The sequence below is a fragment of the Dicentrarchus labrax genome, unplaced genomic scaffold, assembly GCF_905237075.1.
Source record: "Dicentrarchus labrax unplaced genomic scaffold, dlabrax2021, whole genome shotgun sequence".
NCBI classification, from domain to species: Eukaryota; Metazoa; Chordata; class Actinopteri; family Moronidae; genus Dicentrarchus; species Dicentrarchus labrax.
In genome coordinates, this window is record NW_026136702.1 from 12,787,066 (window position 1) to 12,813,076 (window position 26,011).

At 39.3% G+C, this 26,011-nt stretch overlaps 1 protein-coding gene across 3 annotated transcripts in view; it reads left to right on the forward strand.

Annotated features, from left to right (window-relative positions):
• The window catches only part of pcdh15a (protocadherin-related 15a), a 212,625-nt gene that overhangs the window by 59,359 nt on the left and 127,255 nt on the right, over positions 1-26,011 (forward strand). For all 3 annotated transcript variants that reach the window (XM_051376201.1, XM_051376212.1, XM_051376221.1), the window contains exons 3-5: positions 5,182-5,300; positions 20,198-20,212; positions 21,489-21,554. In XM_051376201.1, coding sequence (XP_051232161.1) covers positions 5,210-5,300; positions 20,198-20,212; positions 21,489-21,554 — 172 coding nt within the window. In that variant the 5' untranslated portion in view covers positions 5,182-5,209. The remainder of the gene's footprint in view (positions 1-5,181; positions 5,301-20,197; positions 20,213-21,488; positions 21,555-26,011) is intronic.

The window sequence follows — 26,011 nt, forward strand, 5'->3', positions numbered from 1 at the left end:
CGTCGAAAGGTTGATGATGTAAACAGGCAATTAAATGCAGATGAATTTGCCTTTATTTTGCCACCTCATACTGATCATAAACCACTGTGTTTAATTTGCCAAATTGCAATTTCTATATGCAAGGTTGCTAATATCAGGCAACATCGTGAGTTAAAACATGCTAGTTTGAGTGCAGCTTTCCCGCCTGGTAGGTCAGCAAGAAAAGATTAAGACGTTGAATTCATTTTATTCTGCCATATCAATGACATTTATTCGTTTTAACTAATTAATCATATTAATGTTTGTTTATTTACTGTCCCCTGACTTCTTGTCATGTTCCAAAAGTGGGCCCCGGGCAAAGAAAGTTGAGTATCCCTGCATTAGGACAGTACTTTTGATAATTGTAGGTACTTAATTTGAGGAAATTGAATTTATTAGTTTGTCAAATCCTTTTGGTGGGAATTAATCCCGGCTCATGATGTACTGTATTTATAGGCATTTCTGATCAAAAAGCAATGACTTTGAACAAACTGAATAAAAGCTACCAAGTTGTTGTTTTACGTCTTATGTAATTCACAACAATGGAGCCCTCTTCTGTGCTTGTAGCAGAAGATTATTTAATCAAATTATTTTATGTAATTTGTTATTATGTAATATTTGCCATACTATGATACTTATCTATTGGTAAATATCCTTGTACTAAATATTCTAATATTGATTTCAACCACAAAGCCCAGCACAAGTATTGACTGTAGAGAAATATGTTACAGTCAAGATAAGAGAATGTTGGAGTGGCACATCAGTCAGATTATGTCAGTGAATCTTAGCTTTTCTGCTTCTGGTCCATTTTGTTCTGCTACAGTGATGACTGTGCTGCTACATATTTAACAGACACTGGTTTTAGACTGACCCACTCAAAAATCCTCCGCTGTCAACTATCAAAGAGAAGCAGCATCCACACCTCCACTTAACAGCTGGAAAACAACAGTAAGGTGTCATTACTTCACCGCTTCAGTGGTCACCATCTGAGATCCACATTCTCTGACTGGCAATGTCAGCTATTTTGTAGAGCTGAATAGATGTATTTTGACATAAAACAGGAAAAACAATTCATGGAGACAAAGTAGCTCTACAAAGTGTCATAGAGCCTCCACATGACGGGAACATTTAGCTGCCGATTAGCGATACAATCTGTGCAGGTAGAATTTTTAGTCCAGTGGTATTGACCTGAGAACATCTCTCTACTCTGTGTGCAAGTAAAAAAATAAGTTTTATTTTTCAGCGCAAACTGGGTTTATTTTTTTTTTTGGGATATGAACACAAAAACCCAAAAGCTCTTTAAAACGAAACTAACTTAAAATTAGCTTTTGAAAATGAGAAAACAGGCAATTAAATTAAAAGTTTTAAAGGCATAAACATAATTATTTATCACACAGTCCTTTTTACATCATAGACAGTGGCCGAATATGGGCATGGGGATTAAATTCTGCTAGTTATGTGGCTCTGCTGTTCAGATGACACCCTCCAGTGTGATGACTCACATGGTGGAGCACATAAACAACGCCTTGACTCTACGTTTTATTAGACGTATGAATTGGAAGACTAGAGTTTTATCTGCTCCAGACACTTAAAAAAAAGCAACTTTGTAATGTTTTGTTAACTTGTTCATGCATAGACAGTATCCCAGTTGGTGCACTGGTACAATTGTGATAAGGGTGGGCCATCTGGCCAAAACATAATCAAAATTGTAATCTTTTTTCTCAGCTTTCAAATGTCCTGTAGACTATTAGCCAGACTTTTAATAGCTTATGAATCTCTCCATTTGCACCATTAAAACACAATATTGCATTAAAGATATTACACAGGTTTCAAAACAGTAATTAAGAGTTTAATTTGAAGTTAGTAACAGAAGTCAAAAGATCACATAAAATAACCCTTTTCAAGTACTCACAGCTCAGTTGCTTACAACACGTGGAACAGCCATGTGAAGTAATTTATCCAGTCAGCGTAGCCATCAGGTTGCCTACATTCCTCTTTTGGTTTGTTCACGTAGCAGGGCTCATCTGTGAGCTTATGTGTAGTTGGGAAACAGAACATTAAATGTTGCATAGTAGACTATGGATGCCTTCAATCACAATCTTGATTTGAAATCGTGAATTGCAAAATTAAAATTGAAACGTTTTTTCACCTTGTTCAATCTGTTCAATCACCTTGTTCAATCTGCTGCAAGGTAAATTAGCTATTGATATACCTTTTAATCAAAACTGATGACCAAACCTCCAGTGATATTCCAGCAAATAATACAATGGTTCCTTTGGTTGATGACATGTTTGGCTTTGAAGAGTTAATAAAAAGTTATGATTTATGTTATTGAGACATCTCTGACAGTCTGTCAACACCAAAGCACACGAACAGGAAGAAGTGGGAAAAGAATTCGATGCCGGAAGAGAGACAATCGAAGAAACACAGACAGAGGAAGAAAGAGAGAGACAAGCTGTTTGTTTTTTTTTTTCTTTCAGGGTGCGCAAAGCCCCTGCACTTAGGGGATAAAGAACTGCATCTTCACTCTCTGTGTAATCCATAACTGTGATTGCTTCATTCACCTCTCCCCACCCTACCTTTAACACCGTCTGCTCTTTCTCGACCACCCCCTACATCTTAAGTTTAAGCACTTTTTCCCATTCACCAAAGACATATAATGGCAGAGGCACTGTATAGACATACAGGCAAGCATTTTTATTTGGCAGAACCTTTTTAACTTGGAGGGAGTTGTGGTTTGATTGCGATTACATTAAGTGCTTTAAAGTGAAGTGGAATTGAACTGTTGCCCTTTGGGTTTCATCAAAGCATTTTATTGTTGTTAAAAAATACGGATAGTTGCTCATGATGTGACTCATGGGCCATTATAAGAGGACTGTTTGGAACCAGAATATTGGAGACGCTTTTCTTTCAGCACTTGGTCAGCAATCTCTTCAGTTCCCTGTTCATTAAGTTTGAAGGCACATCGTTGTTAGCCTATGTAAATGAGATGCAGCGTTCCCATGTCAACCAAGAGGAGATTTGGAGGAAGCTATGGAAAGAAATATCTTCCCACTTCAGGGTGGCTGGTTGTGCAGGTCTGACTGAGTTTTCTCCCGTGAAAGGGATCAAAGCAATCTTACTCAGGCCTCTTAAGAAAGATAGATGTATGAATGTGGGAAATCAGATCTGCTTCAAAAGGGAACACCACTGGGAGCCGGAGAGATGAGAAGGCAGTGAGAGAATAGGAAACCAGTGTGAAATCACTCTTGTTGTTGCACTGTAAGAGAAGAGAACACAGCTGTCTCTTGTCGTCCGCAGAGTGTTCATGCAGGATGTCTGTTGTTGGGGTTCAGTGGTGTAAAATGTGTTTAGGTTAGGGATGCTCAATATTGGCTTTTCTGCCGATATCCGATATTCCGATATTGTCCAACTCTCAATTTCCGTTACCAATATCCCCCGATACTGATATATGCAGGCTTTTTACACCAAAACTGTTAGGTAACAACATAACATATCTCCTATTGTGGAATTAACACATTATGCCTAATTGTATTGTGATGCCCCACTGGATGCATACATAAATGCAACATGGCTTTCCAAATGTAAACACTGTCTGTGCAAAATAAGAGAACAACTTCAACTTTCATTGTATTAATACTGAAAAGAGCGCTAACGCTATAATATAGGTCCGATATTATCGGACATCCCTAGTTTAGGTAAATGGCTGCACAGATTTGTGAGAAAGCAAGTGCAGTAAATACATACTCTACAATCTGTTTTATAGAGAAATGGGGGGGACTCGTTCTTGCAAATGAAGAAATGCTGATACATTAGAGATTTTGATTTTGTCAAACAGTGTTTGATATGATCATGTTGATGCTTGTGAGTCCCCTCTTGTCCCCTTAGCATATGCCATGAAAGCTGATTTCACAGCTTATCGCTTGCTCTGAGAGTAAGCCTTGTGAGGAAGGTGTGACATCAAATAGCTTAGACAGATAGAAGCTAAAAAATCCTTTATATTCCTTGAACTGACAACTTGCCTTCCTCTAGCTCAGAGTGGAGGCTGTGTGCTATGGATTTGTGTGTGCGCTGCACGACAAGGCTCAACGTACAATCTGTGCACACTGCTTTGCTTGTGATTTCCACCAGAGCCCGAATAGGTGTATTTACTGTAAATCCCCTCTGTCAGTAGTTTGGTTCATAATTTATGGAAGTGAATGTCTGCTGGTGGTGGTTGTTTGTGATTTTCGTTATACAAAGATGTTTTGTTTGTCTGTTTGTTTGTGCAGTTATTCCATTAACATAATATTCACCCCCGCTAGACAGTAAATAGTTGGTTAAAAAGTTTGTCGTTGGCTCTTTCTCGGGTGGAGGCTGTGTTCAGCTTAAATTGACCACTGAAATCTGAAATGGATTGTAAATAGATAAGACTAGAAAAAAGTCACATCACATTTTTCAGAGAAGCTTCTCTCATACCTCACTGCATAATCCATTATTCTGAGTATATTAAAGCATGTTTGTATTTAGTCCCTCTTCCATCAAAATTTTTCAGTTTCAGTCCTGAAGTCATGAGTCACGACACTATAACCTGTCGCATGGATACATGCTCTAGTGGGCAACAAAACAGACTGATTGGGAAAGGGAAAGCTCACTGTCCACCTGAGCCACCCACTTAAGACTGGCTGTGCTCTCACTGGCACACCAAATATTTTTGCATTAACTGTTAGGGAAGGGGACAATTAGTGCTTCTTGCTCTGAATCCTCCAAGGAAAAGTGAGGAAAGGTTTCACCTTAAATAGATTTCAAGCAAATTACAATAGAGATTTTACACATTAACAGTGAGTTTTGGATCTGCGTGGATGGTAAATCAAACTATCGCTGTGTTTTAGAAAATTCAGTCGATTTTGGGAGTAATCCAGAAGTAACTGCATAGATTCAGATCAATTCACATAATCCAGTGGATTATGTTATTTACTGTAAGCAAAGTTGGATTATAAGATTAATGTGTTCTTCAAAAATATTGACCTGATGATAATGCTGCAGGTAGATGTGCGTGTGTGTGTGTGTGTGTGTGTGTGTGTGTGTGTGTGTGCGTGTGCTGGCCACAGATGTGCATGTATTAGGGCTGGAGGGCTCAGTGAGACATGAATGAAAAATCCTCTCTCCCGTTTTTTTGTCCAGGTGGGCAGGCAATAAGGCTTGACAGAAGATGCAACGGGGGTGGTGGCTCGTCAGATGGCTCGGGACAGGAATGGCAATCCTCTCTTTGCTAACCCACAGCTGGGGCCAGGACACAGAAGGTATGAGCAGCCAGCACTGAGGCGAACACCCTCAGGCCTCCCCGTCTTCAGTTAACTGTAGCTGCACTGCCAAGAGGAAACTTGTAATGTGGAAAAGGCAATGTTTCTTTTAACTGTCAGAGGACCAGCGTGGTGGAAAAGTCTTTGTACAACAGCATAACACTTTTGTTACTGATAAATGATGTGCCAAAGTGAGGTGTGGACCGCTCGAACAGTTTTACAAACTCTTGCTAAATGGAGCAGAAGTAAAACTCATTTTGAAATATTTGAAAATGATTTTCTAGCTCAAAGGTCTTTACTTGCAAAATATAGTTATGCATTTTGTATTTATTCCCACAACATATTTTCTACTGTAAAGAGTTTCCATCTCTTCAAGACTGTGCGGTTTGAATGCTGTATGCGGCATTATATTAATATTTACTGTTTATATACTCCCACCACTCATTACTATACTTAGCTGTATCAATCTGTTATTGCAAATAATGCAATCTTTATGAATTGCAAGGGTGATTGTTTTCCATCACAGTGCCTTCAATAATAGAAATTATAGGTTTTGTTTTAGTCAGTGAATAGTTATAGAACTTTCAGAGTTAGTTCAAGAAAAGTTTGATTTCATTCAAGTGGAGGACCGTGGAGACGTTGCTCTCAGGTGAGCTCTCAACATTGTGCATAATGTTTCAGTGCAAATTACTTTGCTCTAACAGTATTCTTACTATACTGCCTTTCAAATTGACATGTTTTTCAAAAGACATTTATTTAAAGAGGGGGTGTAAATCCAGCTTTCTTCCTACACAGTTCACTGATCGTGCTAAGAGGATTCTCCTTGTAGTTTCATGTTTAAGTTCCCACATTACGGAGGGAATCTTAGCATTTATAGTCTCAACTCACTGACTTGGTAGCAGATGCCAGTTAAAAGTGAATTTCAGCTGTATAAGATTGGCAGGTCTTTAAAGATAGTGCTGAGGGGAAGCTGCGCATGCATAGAGACATGCTTCAATTCCCCTCCCAGTGTGGCAATATTGCACATAATTCAGGTCAATTTCCTTCCTCTTTTCATCCCTTTCCTGCTTCCCAGCTTTCCTTGACAAGCTCACTAATATGAAAGCATTTTTAGATAAGAGTATAATCTCTGCTTACTGTCATTTGAATTAAGATGTTATTTTGAGAGGTTTGCTTCATGGGATTGTATGATATCATTTTAGCAGAGAAATGATTTACTGTATGACTGACTGAGTCTTTAAAGGTGAACGAGTTCCTTGTGGATTCCCTTTGCGATGAAAACGGCTCTGACTACATTAATGTTGTTGTTATGTGGAGTCAGGAAACCACTGACCCAAAACAAAACAGCTGTGGAACAGTACAGCCCTATGGAATATGGTTTTGAGGGTAATAGGGTTGGGCGATATGTTAAGATTTGCCAACCATCAGCCCAACAACCAGTGATTACTGATATATTTTCATGTGTGTGTGCTACCCCATTTCTTGGTTACTCTGGTATCTAACCATCTAACAGTCTGTTGCTGTGCAGTGGCTCTCGTTCTTTGGAGACAGACTATTCAATTAGCTAAATAAAATTGCCAATAATATATATTTGTTCAATTGCCCAGTCCTAGTGGGTAATTTCTTTCACAACTTGTGATGGCATTAGTACACAAACGTATTGTTCATTTGACGAGACAGTTTATCAAAGCTTCGGAGGGTGTTGCTTGACATACAGAAAAAAAAGATCAGTATTAAGTAGATCTTGTGGTAAAATAAATCTCTGCTTCAAGAAACTTGTGTTTACTTGAGCTAATGCACACTAATGTAGCTTATGTGTCAGTGTTATTGTCAACACTGTAGGGCAGCAAGTGTAGTTGTTGCCATGGAAAATTCAAGCAGCGTGTGATATGTGAAATGATTTTAATATAGACACATAATGACAATATTCTTTAATTTGTCATTTCTGGTTGTCATGTTCAATGTGTTCAATAAAGACGCATTGAGTCTTTTTTTTTTAACATTCCAGAGTCTGTTATGCAGGTAAAGGAACATATTTTCTCCTTTCTTATCCCTCAGAGTTTCAATTCAACCCTGTCTGTTCTAATTACTTCTAATTAGGGATGCACCGATCCACATTTTTTCACTTCCGATCCGATCCCAATTCCTGAATTTGGATATCTGCCGATACCAATACTATTCTGATACCAGAGCTCTGTTTGCTTTACTATTATTATTATCATTATTGTTGATTTTATATGAGGCTGAAATAAACTCCTCCCAACAGGCAAGTATGATATGTACGTATGTATGCATGTATGTCCCAAAAGGCAACTTGAGGTAAGTATAAGGTCAGAAAAGGAAGTCAGAAAAACAGGAAATCCTGTCAACAGGAAAAATCCCATCCTGAAAATAAATATGCAACTGTAAGGGTTTCAAATGTATTGTCATGTCAATATTTATTAAATTCCCAAAATGTCAAACATTTGAAATATAAGAAAAGTGCAATAAGTGTAAACATCTTTCACGTTGTCTGCCTGGAGTTTACCTTGTTTTTGGAATGACTCCAGAAGTGATTGCTGACAGCTCCTTTTATCTTCCTGCCCCCTGGCTAAAAAAATCCTTGTGCTTTTTCGCGTGGTGCGTTTTTAAATGTTTGATTGCGTTCGTAGGTTGAACGATGCGAGGGAGCTTCCGCCTCTCTGAATCGCGGCTTTGCTAGCTGGCTGCAAACTGCGGAATGGATTTCCTGAGCCGGGGCGTGTCTCATAACTCTGTGTCACATTGAGCCGCGCCTCCGTTTAGGAAATCCATTCCACAGTTTGCAGCCAGCTAGTAGACTGGTCGGCAGGAATCACTTGTGGAGTCATTTCAGCAGACAACGTTGAAGCGCAGACATGGCTCATGGAACAGATATCTCCGCAGGTTGGATCGGGAAATTCCGATCCGTGAATTACGCTGGTATCGGTCCCGATACCGGATCGGATCGGCCCCATCCCTACTTCTAATATTATTTTTCTAATTTGTGACGCGTTCCATCAAAATGAGTCGGATGTCGCAGCGGCCCGTTTGTGTAGAAACACGTTTTTACAAGAAAATCGTTTTTGGTCTATTTTCAGTTTTTACATGTTTCTAATTAAATAAAGTCTCAGCTTTCATACCATGTCAAAATTAATGTAAAATACAAAGGATAAATATAGCTAGCATAAATAAAACGAAACAGGTGTCAGAGTTCAAAACACTGGCTAGCGTGTTTGTGTCATCTACGTCATCTGTCAACTGTCAGTTGGACACGGAGACAGATTGACTGATTGACTGATTGACAACCTAGACAAAATTAATTTTGGCGACGACGAAATTGCTCGACTTTTAAATTCAATTCTTGTAAGACATGCTACGACAACTGGATCGACCTTATTACGGACTTTTTCACCGCACCGGCAGCTGAGAGTGAGAGTGACAGCGGCGGCTCGACCTCCGGTATTTTGCGCTACCGACACCGGCCGGCTCCGATCGTGATGGCGAAGAAAGTGAGTGTGACGGAGGCGAGGAGGAAGATATTCCACTCGTGGCTGACCCGATGGTAGCATACAATGTCTCTGATTATAATTATGTAAAGCAGTAAAGCAGTAAAGTTTATTTATTTGAATATAAACTGTCTAAAAATGTCTTTCAATTAATTTGGAATTGAGTTGATTGCTATCTTTAGAGCGCTTTTTCTCAAAAACAAGGTTTGGTGACAGTCAACCTTTGGAAGGGCGAGTCTCATACAATTTTTGGAGTAGAAAAATAATTTTGGTATCGCCATAAAGCTGAGACTTTCCTCTTTACAGCCATGAAGAAAACTCAAAATGTGTTTCTGGGTCAAAGTGACTCAAAATGATGGAGCAGGTCACATTTGCTTTCTAAGGGGAAATGTAATGTTCCCTGGCAACTTTTTTTCTTGTGTGGAACCTGTGTGTGCCCCACACTAGTTGTAGGGAGAAGGTTGGTGTGGTTGAAAGAGCAGGATTGTGACCCCAGTAACCCACCCTGAGTCTTGCTAGGTTTAGTCAACAAGTACACCTTGGTGAAGAGTAAACATGTTTTTGACTTTTGCCGTATTAATCCAATACCACAATCTTTCCCTAACCCGAACCTTCAAGTGCTGTGGGTGCCTGAATAATACCACAAAAATCGTTCCTATAAGCAGATATATCATTGTGTTTATAATACATGTAATCTGGGCGGTATTACATTTCGTACAAAATCTATTTATTTGTTGTATCTAAGTTTAATTTCAGGGTTATTAAATCAGTTTGAAACTGTTCTGAAATGGAAAAAAACAATAAATGCCTGATTCTTGGAATTAACCTAAGGATGTGTTCCTTTAAGTTATCATCACTGGTGTATTGTCATCCTCTGGAATAGTCAGTACTGTGTATGCCATCCCACTTAATATCTCCACAAAAAAGAAACAAAATAAAACATGGATCAGGACTCTTAACAAAATGCATTTTTTATCTTTCAAATTTTTACTCATTCATACCACAACTAACAGCTTTCTTGTTTCCTTTAAGCTAAACAGGTATGCCTAAATGATATAGCTGGAAGGATAATGCTTTTAAGGTCCAGAGTGTGTCATTTAGGAGGATCTATTGGCAGATATGGAGTATAATATCCATAGTGTTTTCATTAGTATATAATCACCTGAAAATAAGAATTGTGTTTTCATTACCATTGAGTGAGCCATTTTAATTTACAGAAGCAGTGGATCCTCCACAGAAGTGGCCATGTTAAAGCAAACACTGATACTCCGCGGCGGCCGTAGTTTCTTGTACATGCTGGAGTTGTATTCAAAATGGTTGCAGTCACTGCTAGGTGCCACTAAATCCTACACACTGGTTCTTTAAAAGCAACTCTGTTACTTGAGATAGCACAGTGATTTTCAAATAACCCTACATTTATTATCTGCCCCGTTGAATATCATTGATCTATACTCTATGATCGATAATTATATATGATCAAAAACTGTCCTGACATTGTACTGTGACTGTGTTATAAAGGGGGGGGATCGTTCTGATGATTATAGATGTGGCTGCAGCCTGTAATTTGACTAGTTGCCCACAGAAATAATTAGAAGATTGGGGGATTAGCAATAGTTACCCTGCGTGCAAATGAGCTCTGATTGGATCAGAACAGAGTATATCAGGGTTGTTGTGATCTGAGGGGTGAGTGCAAATGTGGATGCTGTTGTTGCCTCCTTTCACCATCCAGTGTCACCCAGTGATGAACTTGGTTTGAGGAGGGATTTTCACCTCCTTCAACGCCACATCGCTCATCTTTTCACTCATAAATCTCCCTATTCTGCGCCCTTGGCTTTTGGCTCTGTCAACTTGTTTGTTGTCCGTCTATCAAATGAAAATAGCAACCAGAAATGTTTAGATGGCATTGAGCTGTGGAGTGATGCGACCAGCAATTTCCAGTAAGCATCAGAGTGTCTTTATGAAAATTCAAGGAATGTTCTCTTTCTGTTTTGGTTTGTCTCTTGCATTTTTCCTTGCACATTCCCTCAGAATGCTGCCCCTTCATTCCTTTCCATAACACGTTTCTGCTTAAATTTTTCATTAATCCTCTTTCTATGTGCGATTTCATTTTCTTCCCCTTACTCGCATCATCTGACTGCAACTCCACTGTACTGTAGGCTCACGTTGTCTTTCTCAACACAGATTTGTTTTTGACTGCACATGTGCGGTCTACCCTGCAGTGAACCTCGTGCATGTCCATCGATCCTTGCGTGAGTGGAGACTGATACGCCTAGCAGTTTAACAAATGGTAATGAAAGGACAAACTTCAATCCAGAGCGGAGTGGACAGATGTAGGCTGTCCATACCTCTAAATCCCTCCATCGCTAAATCCAGATGTCAAATGCATGTACGTACACTCAGACATGCTATTTGTGTGTGTGGTGAGGTGAGGATTAGTTGATATGCCTGTGGACACTTCTGCCACGTGACATCAGCCTACCTCTCTCACACTAGTTCCCTACCTCTGCCTGTCTCACTCCCTTCCCATCTGCACATCCATTCTGACCCACAATTGTTTGTCTATTTTTGGGATTGTCTGATTAGGGGCCAGATGTGCAGACTGTGTCTGGCTGCAGCAGAAGCCTGTGGAGTGGGGGAGCAGTGGAGTGACGGAGGGAAGGGGGAGGGTTTTAATCTCTCCGCCAGTAGGCTGTAATCAGGCTCTGGGCAGCAAAAGAAGGGAGGGGGCACACTTGGTAAAACAGGGCCCCGTTCTATCTGGGGTTTGTACCAATAGGCCCATACTGGAGCTCTGTATGTGAGCATGTGCATGCTGAACTGTTCACAGGGGGTGTGATTGTACCCTTTGCCCTCCTGCCTGTGTGGTTAACCTCACAGAGAGACAAAGATTGGCAGCAATGAGTCTGAAAAAGAGTAGGACGGGGAGCTTCTACAAGGGATTACACATCAGTAAAGTAATCCCCTTCTCTCCTCCATTATCAGCCACTAATGATTTACATGACGTTGCAAGAATTCATTTCCACCTCTATCTCTTCTCTCGCCACCATTACAATCCTGCCCCCCCCAAAAAAACACACACACACACACACACACACACACACACACACACACACACACACACTCCCTGTCTCCCATCTGCTTTCCTTTTCACACCGACACATTCTACCCCTCGTGTGACCCTTAAAAATAAGTACATACACACAATTACAGCGAGAAGCCCCACAGAGAGACCCACACTTCTAATGATGAGAGATTTGGAGAGATAGAGATGGAGTGAGACAGAGGCAGTGATTGCATTTCTTGTGCCAAACATAGACATGCTGCAAGAAGAAGCACATAACACTGTGTGTCTCCGCATCGATTTAGCTGTTTTTTCCTCTCAAGTAAGGGAATGGTGAAGGGCTGAATGCCTACATGTAAGAGGGTTGTGCTGCAAGATTTTTGGTTGTTAACAATAAAAGAATAGAGAGATTCCTTGATAGATTCACATTGTATGTTAAGTTGTTGAATTCTAAGATAATTAGCTGCTTGATGTGTAACTGCATTAGATCTGTTGTCTTTGGAAACTGCAGTCACGTAACATTAAAGCTGCAACAATTCCTTCACCATAAAGAAAACATATTATTAGATTCAGATACTTGGCTTCTGTTGCTTTGCACATGTGAAAATTAATATTGCTATTAAAGTATGTAGGCAAGTGAAGTTTTTATAAAGAATTGGTTTAATCATACATAAACTGGAATAAATCCACTTTTTTCACAAACCAAACCATTACCTATATGTAGTTACTGCATTCAAAATGATTTTTCTAACATGTTTTATGATCTTCAGCTACATTTGATTAATCTTTTACACATATAGGATATTTGTCCTTGATGGTTATACAGTAATCCGTTTGCAAAAGATTAGTCGATAACATGATATACTAATGTTACAATGAACAAAACGATGAAAAACTATAAGTAAAGTAGAGGGTCTTGGTTCCAATTCGGTAGAAAAAGATGCAAGGGAACGTGCATTGAAAATGTCAACTTTAACTCTAAAAAGACTATTTTAAAAAAACTTACCACTCAGAATGGAGCTGGTATTCATGTTTTCAATTAACAAGTCAATTACACATTGTGGTTGACAAGCTGGCTAATAAGCTATGTAGATCCACTTCCATGGCTAGCTAATAAAGTGCTAATAAAGTCAGTTCAAAACAGAATTGCCTTTGACTGCAATTGAATTGTTTAATTTGAATGTGTTAGGCAACTCATTCCAGGATGTGATAGTTGTTGGCTATTTAGGAATTACTGATAAAAAAAAATGTGTTTATGTTACTTAGCTCTGCACATCTGCAGGCAGCCAAGAGCACCCTTTATCTTTTATTATTTTTGTAAAGAAATGATCAATTAAACTAATTGAAATGTGCCTGTAGCATTAAAATGTAATTATCTGGTAACTGTTGTATTAAAGCCATAGCTGTCATGACATATTACTTACATGTAAGGGAAACCTACAATAAAAGGGTCTGAGATAATTAAAGAAACACTCGCACATTATAATGCAATTAAATACAAAAACATGCAATACGTGCTGCCTTTGTGAGGTTTATAATGTTAAGGGGTGTTTGTATTTAGTATTTAGCCCTCCGTGTCTTAATAGATACACATACCCTATATAATATACATGTATCAAGGAGACATTATGGAGTTTAAAGCAAAAAACAATCTACAATATGAACGGTACAAAAATCACTGACATTTAAAGTCTTTGAGACATGACAAAGATATGAGTGGAGTATACTCAGAACCAGAAGGGACCTTTACTGTATGATGTGAACTGTAATGCACAGCTTTGACAGCTAACCCCTGTGGACAACTGGCCTCAGCCTCCTTACTATAACACAGACTGCTCATCTGTTTTGACCTGCTGTCTCCCGATGAGCAGCCATTACCTGGCAATGAATGACACTGGACAGCTGCCCTTTGTCAGTCTGACCGTCTTTTGCCAGGTCCGACTGGACCTGTCCCAGAATGCCCCTCTGCCCCACTGGACGTGGATCCATGCAAAATAAACTCTATCAATCCAACTGGGAAATTAAAACAGTGTCCCTGTTTGCTCTGTCTGCTCTCATCCCTGTCCTGGGCTGCCTGCCACCCCAGGGATTAGTCATAACTTTAACCTCCAACCTTGAAGTTTTTTAAGTAGATGCTGGTCAAAGCAGAGGTCAGCAGACATCCCTCCCTCAGGTGGACCACTGGTATCGTGGCCAAAAGAAGATAAATGATCTCATCCACATTTCCTGTCCTTGCAGGAGGAGCTCTCCATAGGTTATGTTAGACCTTTTCCTACCATCACACAGAGCCTGATATTTATATGAAAGGGCAGAAGCATTTATGATTGCATATGGACATACAGTATAGTGTGAGACGTTTTATGATGAGAGGAACCTTGAATTGGCAGTTTGCCATCCATCTAAAGGATGATAAATTAGTTCTTACGTTGTTGCATCTGCCTGTTCTCAAGAATCTTTCTCTTTCTACCTCTCTTTCTTTGCTTCCCCTCCTTTGACAATTTTTATTGAGTGAGTGCCCACATCTAGAGATGGCAAGCTTGTTTCACTGAAGCTTGTGAAATGAATTTAATTTCTTCGTTATCTAAATAAGAAACCTCTGATTCCTTTGTAGGTTTGTTGTAAAGGTGTGTCAGATTAATTGAGACAGTGCAGCCTCTTGGACCATATTGTTTGTTAGGTTAGTTGTCCTTTAAGGTCTTTTTTTTCTTCCTTTTAGATCTCCACTCCCAAGGAACAGCAGTTTGATTTATTGGTTGCTAAAAAGGTGCTTTTGCAGATGAAGCCACAGGAAAGCACAGGCTATTGAATCGAGTGGCAGGTAAAAATGCCTTTTGAAACTAAATGTCAGTGAGCAGAATTCATCTTGCCACTGCCTTGTTGCTCCAGTAATATAGCAGTCGATGAGCTGCCTTGTAAAGAAATGAATTGCTTAGGAGATTTTCTGCATCTCAGACTGTCTCATTTGAAAAGTATAATGAAATAACTATGTATAGAAAAAAACCTATATATTGGTAGTGCATATAAAAGCTTTCATTTTCTCCAATGTAGGAGTATGTAGACACTCATTGCGTTCCCCAGAACACTTTTTAGTTGCCTATTAAATTATTCCTACCAATGCATATGCCAAAATGAAACTCATCTCCTTTAACCAGTTTGATTCATTGAGTCATAATGACTTTATTTGAAAATGTCGATATCAGAACTTAATGTAGAGCGGAGAATGTTTAAAAGTGTTAAACAGTTGCTGTTAAAAAAGGACAATGTTAAACACGAATGTTGTTTCAGTTGCATTATCTGATACATTCTGCTCAACTCTGAACAATGTAGTGGTTTTGCAAGGAAACATTTTGTTTTGTTCAATAACAAGCATTCTACAAAATGATTGAAGTTTACTTGCAAATTTTGTTTTCCACCTGATTCCTCTGTGAGGTACGCAGTAATCATTCTGTAATTGAAGCTTTACTGCGTCATGTCAACATTGTTACGTTGATTAGTGAGAAGACCTCTTTAGGTGAGAGGGAATTACCCCAACATCAAAGTTAGAAGATTTTGATTATATTTGCATTAGACCTCAGAAGTGTACAATGCCCTGATTATGAGTGATTTAATTCTGCTTGTTGCATTTGTCATGATTCTCCTCATTTTAAATCTCCTATGTGAAGCCAACTTGGAATAACATTGCAACAAACCAACAAAAAAGTTACCCTCAAATGCTCCTGCAGTGTGAGATAAAAATAAGTTTAATCAAATTGTTGGCTTTGAAGTCATGTACCTTTGGTACCTTTGGCAAAATATATAGTATGAACATCAAACAGTCTGCAGACTGACTTGCAATGTTTTTTTGACTGGACTTAATTATCTGGGCTTTACTTTTGTCTCCTCAACTGTTTGGCTTGTGAATGTGCTGAACACCTTCTGTAAGTTCGTAAATATTACAAACACAAATACACACACACACACACACACACACATATATATATATATATATATATATATATATATATAGAGAGAGAGAGAGAGAGAGAGAGAGAGAGAGAGAGATACCCAGTATTGGCCAAGAGTAAACAAGTTTTCTTGTAACCTTGCGTGTTTAGCAACCAAGCAAACTGCATCTTTTTACACTGCTGATACAACAATTGACAAACATAGGTTTTAGAAACATATTATAATGAATTTTAAGATTTCAGGAAATGTATTATCATTACACAAGACAAGGTTGTAAGCAAGAATTCAATCTCATGTTGCATTCCAGCCTTTATCATCAAACAGTACCCATAGGTATTGACCAATTATTATTTGCTTTAACCACGTCAAGAAATTATCGTAATATAGTTATAGTTAGTTATTTACTGAATCTGAAAACTGTGGAATATTTATTTACTCTACTAGCACATGGTGTCTCACCACTAGCTTCTTCTGTTGTAATGGTATTGATTTCTATCTAGACCAAGGCCTACAGCTCTTTCCAATGCAATAAACCTTAGGTGTAAGTGCTGTTTTCATATCTACACAATAGCTCAAGCATTCACCCACCCCCTTTCAATGCAACCAGAGCATTTTACCGGAGACGTAAAGCTGATAAGAGGCAGATACTTTCTGTTCTTAAATTGGGTTACAGTTAAAAACACACACACAACCCCAAGCCTGTTGAACAGACTTGTTGAAAGTCCACAGACGTCATATGCGAGCTCCCCATTTTGCTGCATATCCTGTTCTGAGCCGTGTGATCAACTATGTTTTTCATCCTGTTCCCACTTCTCCTCTGTGTTGTTTTTGACTGGTTACAATTTTAAACAACTGCGTCACATTTCATCATAAGATAGACACATTCCCTCGTGCAGACTGACAGGGGCACATCTCACTGAATATTTACACTCTACACTTTTTTTTTTTTCCGTATTACTCTGCATTTCAGACATGTATCCTAACATAGCTACTGTGTACATATGTAACTGGTGGGCTTCTGCATTGGGTTGTTGTGATAGAGAGACACCATTAACCCCAGGATCTTTTCACGGTTGACCTCTGTTTATTCTGATTAACAAATAGAGAAACAGAACACCCATGTCAATTCTACCGCCTGCTACACAAATAGATATAAAAAAAAGTTTTTTTTTTTTTTTTTTTTTTTTTAATTTTTTTGGGGGGTTTTTTTTTATATTTTTGGGGGAAAAACAAAAATTAAGGGGGGGAAGGGGGCCCTCGCGCCCCGCCTGTCATGTGAAAGACAAATTTCAGATGATTGCCATATGTGGCTTACTTCCTGTTTCCAGTTTGGCATGTGTGTGTATGTGTTTAGGGCAGGACCCTTATCAAACATGTGAAGTTTGGCGCAGACTTGATAATGTATACTGAAGTTACATTCCTGCTACCTGGAAAAACATCTAAATTCAACACCAAGCCTTGGACACGCCATTTAACGCTCAGTAACAAAGAGCACAACTTTTAATTGTAATGGTCTTTAGATTGCACTGACTAAATTTGTAGTTGATCAAATCAATTCTCTAGGAGGACTTAGTTAAAATACAACATGTGCAAATTGCCAATTACCACGAAATTAAAAACCACCGACTCTGTACTGAGTTAGCACACAGGTCCAAGAGGCTTTTTTGTTCGTCTGGACATGAAACGTTTGCCTACCAATTTTCATATCTAGTTGAAACATGCCGCCGGGGCTGCTTTGTTGGAATCTTCTAGGGGTCGCTATGGAGCCATTTTGCCACACCCATGCACAAGACCAATATCAGAAGTGAAATTATGTCACTTGTGACATGTGTGCCAAGTTTCACGAGGTTGGGAGGATGTTTAGCCTACTAAAACTGTCATCAACTGTAAAAAGTTAACATCAACATTTACCTTGTTGCCACAGCAACAGCTTTCAGCAAATATTCACAAGATTCATAACATATCATCATCAATGTCTTAAGAGTCTTCTGATCAACCTGCTATGAGTAGTACATGAAAGTATGAAACACATGATTTTGTGTTGCCAGTAGGTGGCGCTATGACTATAACTGAATATTTCTGCATAGATGTGTTCAAGGAAAAAAACTATAACCAGGGTGTTCAGATAGCTCACCTAGTAGAGCCCATGTACCAAGGCCCAGTCCTTGCTGCAGCGGCCAAGGGTTTGAGTCTGATCTGATCCCATTTGTGTCACTATTGATTATTATTGGATATTAAGTATTAATAAAATATTTTTAAAAATATATATAATAACCAGCTAAATTTTGTTTATAAGAATAGGAGATAAAGGCACATATAAACCTGGTGCACATTCTCCACATTTCCATAATATTAAAAGCTTGGCTCTTGCAGTTTGACACGCCAAATTATCTCTGGTTCTCCTACCATTTTTCTTCCTAAATCAAGGATGAAGCTTTTTTGGATTGGTCATGGTCTTCCAGATGAGTGGATTAGTCTATAAGTAGTTCCAATCGTGTATGTTTACTGTACATATGTGTAAGGGTCTGCAGGTTTCATGCTGCATTATTATCTTAAGTGCTGCAGGAGGGATTATTGTTCTAGAAGGCTTTTTAATGGGAGGAAAGCTTGATGTAAAACGTCATTAGAAAATATCGCCCACTGCTAAAAGGTGTAAATTTGGCAAGACGCTGAGATAATTTCCATTTTGTAGTGTATATGACTGAGCAGACTTTGTATGCACATGCATGTGTGTGCCTCACTTCCTCAGTGCAACATATGTTTGTGCTTTGATCGCAATATAGGGCCGTTAGCGCTGCAACTGGAGGCACAATTATTTACCTCTGCTTGGTTCTGCCTTTTGTCTTCAAAGCAGACTCTTTGCAATCTTTTTCTCCTACTGCCACAACTACCACTTAAAGCTACACACATGCATGCGCACCTACACCCACACACACATTTGTGCCTGAACACACATATGCAAAACTAACAAAACAGTCTGTCTGTGATCCCCTAAAAAGCTTCTCAAAAATAAGCCCAAGTAACTTTTATTCCGCACACTCGCACACGCATGCATGTGCACACTCTTTCTACTTTACACAGAGTATATTCTCTCAGAGCAGATTTGCATACTTATTTTGATTTTGCTTGTTGTTTATGTCTCCGATTGCGAGGTGTGACCCACTTGCTCTGTTCATTTTGTCGCTATTAACGGAAACTCTCATCCTGCTATTTCTTCAGCAGAAGGGTACAGGTTTTCTAATTGGTATAAAATCATAGAACTCTTAAAATGAACAGGGAGTACACCTTAGGAATTAGCAGTGCAAGATGAGTATGTGTTGATAATTATTCCTCAAGGATTTTAGATTATGCTTCCCGACTTATTGTTGTCTTGTCTCATAATGAGACAGGATTTTCACACAGACAGTCTCATGGAGCAATATGAGATGCTCTACATGAACTCTATATGAATGACAACTTAAATTAGGAAAAAAGGAGATGAAAATGATTAAGAAATCAATGATTTGCATTAAATATTCCGTACTGTAGCCTCAGGTTTTCATTGGTATTTAATTGCTAATTATTGTGTCTATGTGCACTTTGGAAACAGCCATGATTAAAAATGCAGCGGCATCACATCCTAAGGTTTTTATCTCTGATTAATATGCACTTTTAAACCACCACATTAGTGGAGGCTCAGGGGCATGCATATTTAATAAGAAAACTATCCACTGTTTTGCACTTGGCTACAGGTGCACAGTTGCACAACTGAAGTCAGGCAACAGAAGGCGGGTGTGAAACTTTATAGCACTGACTATTGATGTGGTGTCACTGACCATGTGTCTTTTTTTTCTGCTCATCTCTGATTACATGTAATGTAAGCGGATACCACCTGACGGCAAGCTGCTTGAGATTCAATATCTGACAAGATGGAGGCAAAGCTAAGAAAGAGAAATAGGAGAATGCTGAATAACATATGTAGATGTGGGCCAGTGCTCTTTCATGCTGTTTTTCCTTTTCCAGAGCACATGGTACCACTTAATTTAGCGAGAGAATTTGTTTTCGTTTTTAAATTGATTCATATTTGTAATGCACCCCACTACCTCTCTTGTGTAATAATGTCAGCCGGCAGCTATTGGCAGCAAGAAGAGATCCGCTGGCCATATTTGTAAAAACTGTGTGTGGTTCACTAACATACACCGTAGTAGAGGCTTCTACTGTATATCTTACCTGAAACTGCCTCTCTTTTCCCTAATTTTCTAATATCTGTTCTTTTTTTATAATTAATTAATTTTTCTCCTCTCCTAACATCAGAGCTGTTCCTCAACCAACTGTTTCATGCTTTTCTTTTCTTCCATGCTTCTGCTCTGCTTCCCTCTGGCTCCACTAACCCTTGACCCCTTCAGACTGGCAGTATGAGGGTAAGAGGGCAAACATCTGTTGTCTCTTTTCCTTTTGTTTTATTACATTCCCATGTTCGCTTTCACCATCTCGCTCTCTCCCTCTCTCTCTTCCCTGTTGAAAGACGTTTAATCTTGAACTTTCCTCACATCAGCTCCAGAGCGCGTTGCCTTGCAGCGCCTATTCCTCTACACTTGACACCTCCTTTCCTCCTGTCTCCTCCTCTCCACCTCGCCTGCTGCCCCATCTGGTACTGTCTGTCAAGCTGCCATTACCTGTGTCCCATGTGCTTGTACCATCTAGCTGCTGTGACCTCCATCTGTGAAGCTGCTCTCGTCAGTGCTTTCTGCTTATGATGTTGCCACATGCTTTGACCACCCCGTTTGTCTGGTGTCAGTATCGTACAGTCCATTCCTGTTGATGTTTTTTGTGGTAGGAGCCATTGATGCCTCCTGCTATAAAAAGATGTGTCAATGTGACAGCTTATGGCATGACAGAAAGACACAGTGTAACAATATTTTGAGGTTTATTTCCTCAGACCAATGAAATATTTACAATGTCAAGATTTTTACAGTGTTGTTCTATCATTGCTGTCGGCTATATTCAGACAATACTGTACCAGTCCTTCATTCAAAATTCTATTTAAGTAAAAGTTGGAGAGGTATTAGAAGCAAAATGTGCTTAAATCCTTTTCCTTTTCCTCCTTTTTTTAATACAGAGGCATCAGTACTGTAAGCACTGTAAGCAATTTTGAATACTTATACTATAAAGTTAGGTACTTTGGTCAAGTGGATCCTAACCTAAAGATTGTACCCTATTGTGGATCATAAAATAAACCTGGAGTACATAAAGGATTAATGGGAAAATGAGAAAAGACCAAAAAAAAAAAAAAACAAGGCCTTTCTGTATTGCTTTTTTTTGGTGAAACATTGGAGAATTTTACCTTTTTGGGACTCAAACAATCATTTGAAGAAAACTATCTGAAAAGTTTAAAGGGTAAAAGTCTCTTTGGTGGAACTGCTAAAACCTTATAAACATCGGAAATGTGACAAGGATCCCCAAGTAGAAATTGTTTTTTGTAGTCACAAGCCAAAAAGGTTGGGAAACGGTTGGGAAAAGGTTGATTTAATAACAGTAAGCTGAGGATATGCTTTGTCTAAAATGTAATGCCATGTAAATGCTGCCATGAAGCACAATATACTAAAGGGATATCAAAGTAAATGATTTATAGTAAATATAGCATACATGAATTGAGTTTCTTTTATGTTAATTAGATTTTTCTTTTTGCATATACAGAGTGTAAGCTGTCCAGACCAGGGCCCCCTGCAACCATAGTGACCATTGATGAGGAGAGTCCCAATGGTATGTACCAAACAGCTGCCCACCTACGCACCTCACTTATTTTTGCTCCACTTCATTCTGTATTCCACTATGGTAAATGCTTCTGCACTCAAGTGGCGTGGATTACACTGTTGGGATTGTTTCTGTACTACAGTGAATGTTGCTTTGGTAATGCAATACATATTAATTCTTTCCCTGTTGGGATTGTTATGTTGTAGTGTAATAGAGTCCAGTCGCTCAGCTGATGGCTCTTGGGGCAGGTTGAATATAGGAGATGTTTTGTCAGACGTACTGGATTGTCATTTTGATTGTATTTTAAATTAAAGATAAATAAATTCTAGTTTTTCTTGGTGTTTATTTGTTCTACTCTCCCAGGGTAACTTGGAGGTGTGCGTGTATATGTGTGTGTCTTAGTGAATGAATACAGATGGTGTTTGGCATACAGGCGTGACATGGGGCTCCATTAATGAGTAGTCTGCTCCCTACACAGGTTGTCTTTACTGTGGTATACCTGTGCTACAGCAGTACATGAATCACTGATGCATAGAGCAGACACGCAGCACTCAAGCGGGTCAGGTGAAACTGTCGTGCTCCTCTTTTTCTCTTCCTTTTTCATCTTCTTCTGGCCTCTCCATCACCTGCACCCACCTCTCAGCTCTCTTTAGAATCCCTCTCTTTTCTTCTCATGGCTCTTTGCTATGAGTTTTGAGAATTTGCCATCTGTGTTTAGTTGATGACTGTGTAGTGTTCGTACGAATATGTGTTTATGTAATAGTGAGTGCTGACTGCTGCTTGGGGTGGAGCTATATGTTCATTGAGGGAATGAGAAATGCATTCCCCTAAATGGAGCAGGTGTGTGTTTGTCTCACTTGGTTCTCCCTGCAGATATTAGTACTGCAGGTTAATAGAGTTTAATGAGTAGCTCTCACTGAAGATAGAATCCAGAGCTTGTTTATACAATCAGAATAGTGTTGCACAGATGCTTCACTTCCCTGCTATATGTGCTCTGGGCACTGTGTTGTGGGTGATTGTGTGTCTTAGAAAATGTGTGTGTGTGTGTGTGTGTGTGTGTGTGTGTGTGTGTGTGTGTGTGTGTGTGTGTGTGTGTACATATGCATGCACCTTATGTGCATATTTGTATCCAAAGAGCATGATCGGGTGGCTCTGTGTCAGATGAAGCTGCCATTTGTCAATGCAATAGCCTCCAATCCAGGCTGTCATACTGTCTCACCTACTCCTTCCTCTCTGTGTATGCAGCTGTGATTTGGGGCTTTGATCGATTGCCGGGGGAATGTGTGAGATGGAGGTAGCCAAGCCTGCATCCGAAAGCCTCCCTCGCCCCACATGTGCCGATGCTCTGTGTGTGAGGGATTTGCACTAATCTCCCTCATAAAGCACTCATTTACCTGGGATATGGGTCTCTTCTGGCTCCACCGTCCTTTTATTTATCTCTCCTTGATGAAACGGCCTAGAGCCCGTCCTCCCCATAATGGAATGTAAAACAGGCAACCCGCCGTTATTGACCAAAGCAATTATCCTTCTAAATGTGTTTCATCTCTTCTCTTCTGTCACACAGAAACCATACAAATGGCACATAATAAGATTCCATCTTTTTTGAGCAGTTGCCTCTATATTCATTCATGTCAGTGAATGGGAAAGCAAACAACTTAATCACCCGTCTGTCTGGCTTTGTTTGGTCTAGGTCAGAAAAGATAGACAAACAAATAAATGTGTAATCCTGTTTCCCTTGGCTCCTCAGAAGAACAAATTTAACACCAGTCAGAAGAGCCAAGAAAATGTAGGGTTCCTTGTGGAAAAGGTGTGTTGCTCAGAAACATGATAACATTTGTATTTGTCAAAGCACTGTATTTTATCAACGGTTCATTCATTGATTATCTAAAGTGGAATCATATTTGACTCAGTAAAGATAGTAGACCTTGCCACTGCGACCCCGATAAGTGGGTGATAATGGATGGATGGATGGATGGATGGATGGACCATGGCATAGACATAGTGGGATAAGCCAATTTTCTTGGTTCTAGCTTTTTTCAGTTTAAGCTTGCTGTGTTTTATTGGAGGTTTTCACTTTAGAGATGCTGAAAGTCACGAGGGTATAGCAACCCGGTTGCTCAAATGAAGCGTAACATGTTTAATTTATCCAAGCTGCTGCTTCTGCAGACCCACTGACAGGTGCCAGACACAGCACATAAAGTCTCACTCACTTGCAGAGTAGATCTCTAATGGGAAGACAAAGCTTGTTTTCTATAGGCTATAGGCTTTGCTTGTTCTGCCTATGAGCTAAATCAAAAACAGTTAATCAGATTGAAGAGATTTCTATCACATAGGGTAGGGGCAGCTGGATATAAGGAGGAGAGGAAAGAGAGAGAGTGGGTGTATTTTCTCATTGACAGAAAGCTTCCTACAACAGCAGTGGGAAATCAGTGTCCATAAATGAGGATGCCGTCTCCTAGCTTTCATCTTGTCTCTGCAAATTCATGATTTGTATCAACTGTTGCCTGAAGTGTGTGAGGATCCCCTCAGCCCTCTGCATATTGAGCAACAGCTTATAGGAAATCAGAAACAAGTGTTGCTGAAGGGCTTTATTTAAAATAAGTCAGTGTTGCATTCTTTTATGTAGTTTATCTGCCAAGGTAGATTCACTTTAAATGCTGATAAATCTTTACATGTTGAGGATGGCTGACACCCACTTGAATGAGGCAATCAAAGTAAAAAAGTAACTCTATCACTAAAATACATGCTTGACCTTTTACCATTACCCCCTAGATACACTGAATGTTCAAAGGAAGTGGTTTGATGGGTAAACCTGTTCACCAATGCTGCAAGCTTGGAGGGGTTCCTTTGGTTATCGCACCCCCTCTTTAGCACAGTAACACTTGCAGCAGGAGTGAGATATAGCCATGGGCCAATTTGTTCTCCTCAGATCAGCCTGAATATATATTTCATCCATTCGGGAATTAGATTGATTTATAAAATTGTTTAATGTTTCCATGAGTCCATTGCTGGTCCTGGCCTGGGCCTTGGTCCAGCCTCAACTTATAGTGGTCGCGATATACCTAGACTTGTAGTAATTGTTATGTCATGCTTTTTGATTGATTCATTTAAAGTATTCCATTAAGGCTACAGCCATCGCCACTCTTGAAACTGTGAAAAAGAAAAATAATAAAAAACTTCATGTCAGCATGGCAAGCAAGCTGTTAATATTATGACCTATTGAATAGCACGGCGCAGATTTAAGCACACTATCAGCTTACATGCCTCTTATTCGATGGTAATTTAAGTCCAGTTTCATTTAAATTTGTATAGGCTTCATATTTTCATTGTTAAATAAGAAATAAAGTCTTTATTTGAATAAGATAGTGATGTAAATGTTATGTGAGTGCAACACTCCAACACAAAGCACTTCTAACTCTATCATTTAATGGCCTTTCATTGTTACAAGTACTCAGACCAATCATTCATGTGATGGAAAGTAGACTCTTTTGAGAAGGAAAAAATATCCTTGTCTCGCCTCTGCCTCTTCACACTCATCTCTGAACATGCACCAAAGTCAACTACACAAAGCTCGTCTGCTGGAAAAATGAAATGACAACCGTGCCAGAGTCTGTGTGAAGACAAACAAAGTGAGCCGCTTAAAACTTCTGCAGTGTTTCAGCTGCTTTCTCTGGTCTATTGTCAACTTCTTGCTTTCATCGTCTTATTTGTGTGTTGTGTTTAGACTTTGTGCTTCTGTTTTTAGGCCCAAGACAACTGGCCACAGAGCAGCCTTGACACAGCTTTAAAAGATTTTACAGAGCTGAAATGATGGCAAAAAGAGAAAAAATAGAGTGCAGATGCTAAATACCATGTGGTCTGTTTAAAGGTCTCTCATATCATCCACAATGACTAGCTCTCATTGAGTTGTGCAGGCTTTCCTCCTGAGCACAATACCAGGTCCTGTGTGTCTACTGGTTTTCCTCCAGGACTCAAAGGGCTTGGAGGCAGCTCTAGAAAGTGTTAAATGTGTTAGCAGGTTTAAACAATTAATGAGATGAGCCAGCCTACGTGAGTGTTTTTCTCAGTCGCCACGGACTCATTAGCTTCTCTCCTTAAAGTTAATTCAATCCCTCACACTGTTTCTCTCCACCGAGCTTGTCATTAGTTCGATCATACTCTCTGTTGCTTCACTCCTTTACATTAAAATGAAAGCATCTCCCTTCCTTAACATCTGCTTCTTCTTTCTTTTTTTTTCTTTTTTTCCAGACACAACATCTAGCCAAATGTGGGAGCTTAATGCAGTCTGATCATGTACTATATGATGCATGATTAATTTTATGTACCTGTAGATACATCTAACCCTTGAAATATGGAAAGTGAATAATACCTTTGAATTTGTAATGCTTCTTTCGGACAGTGGATATTAAATCAGAATATAAAGTCGTTAGGTACATCTTCAAGAATAAATGCACTGGCTGGAAATT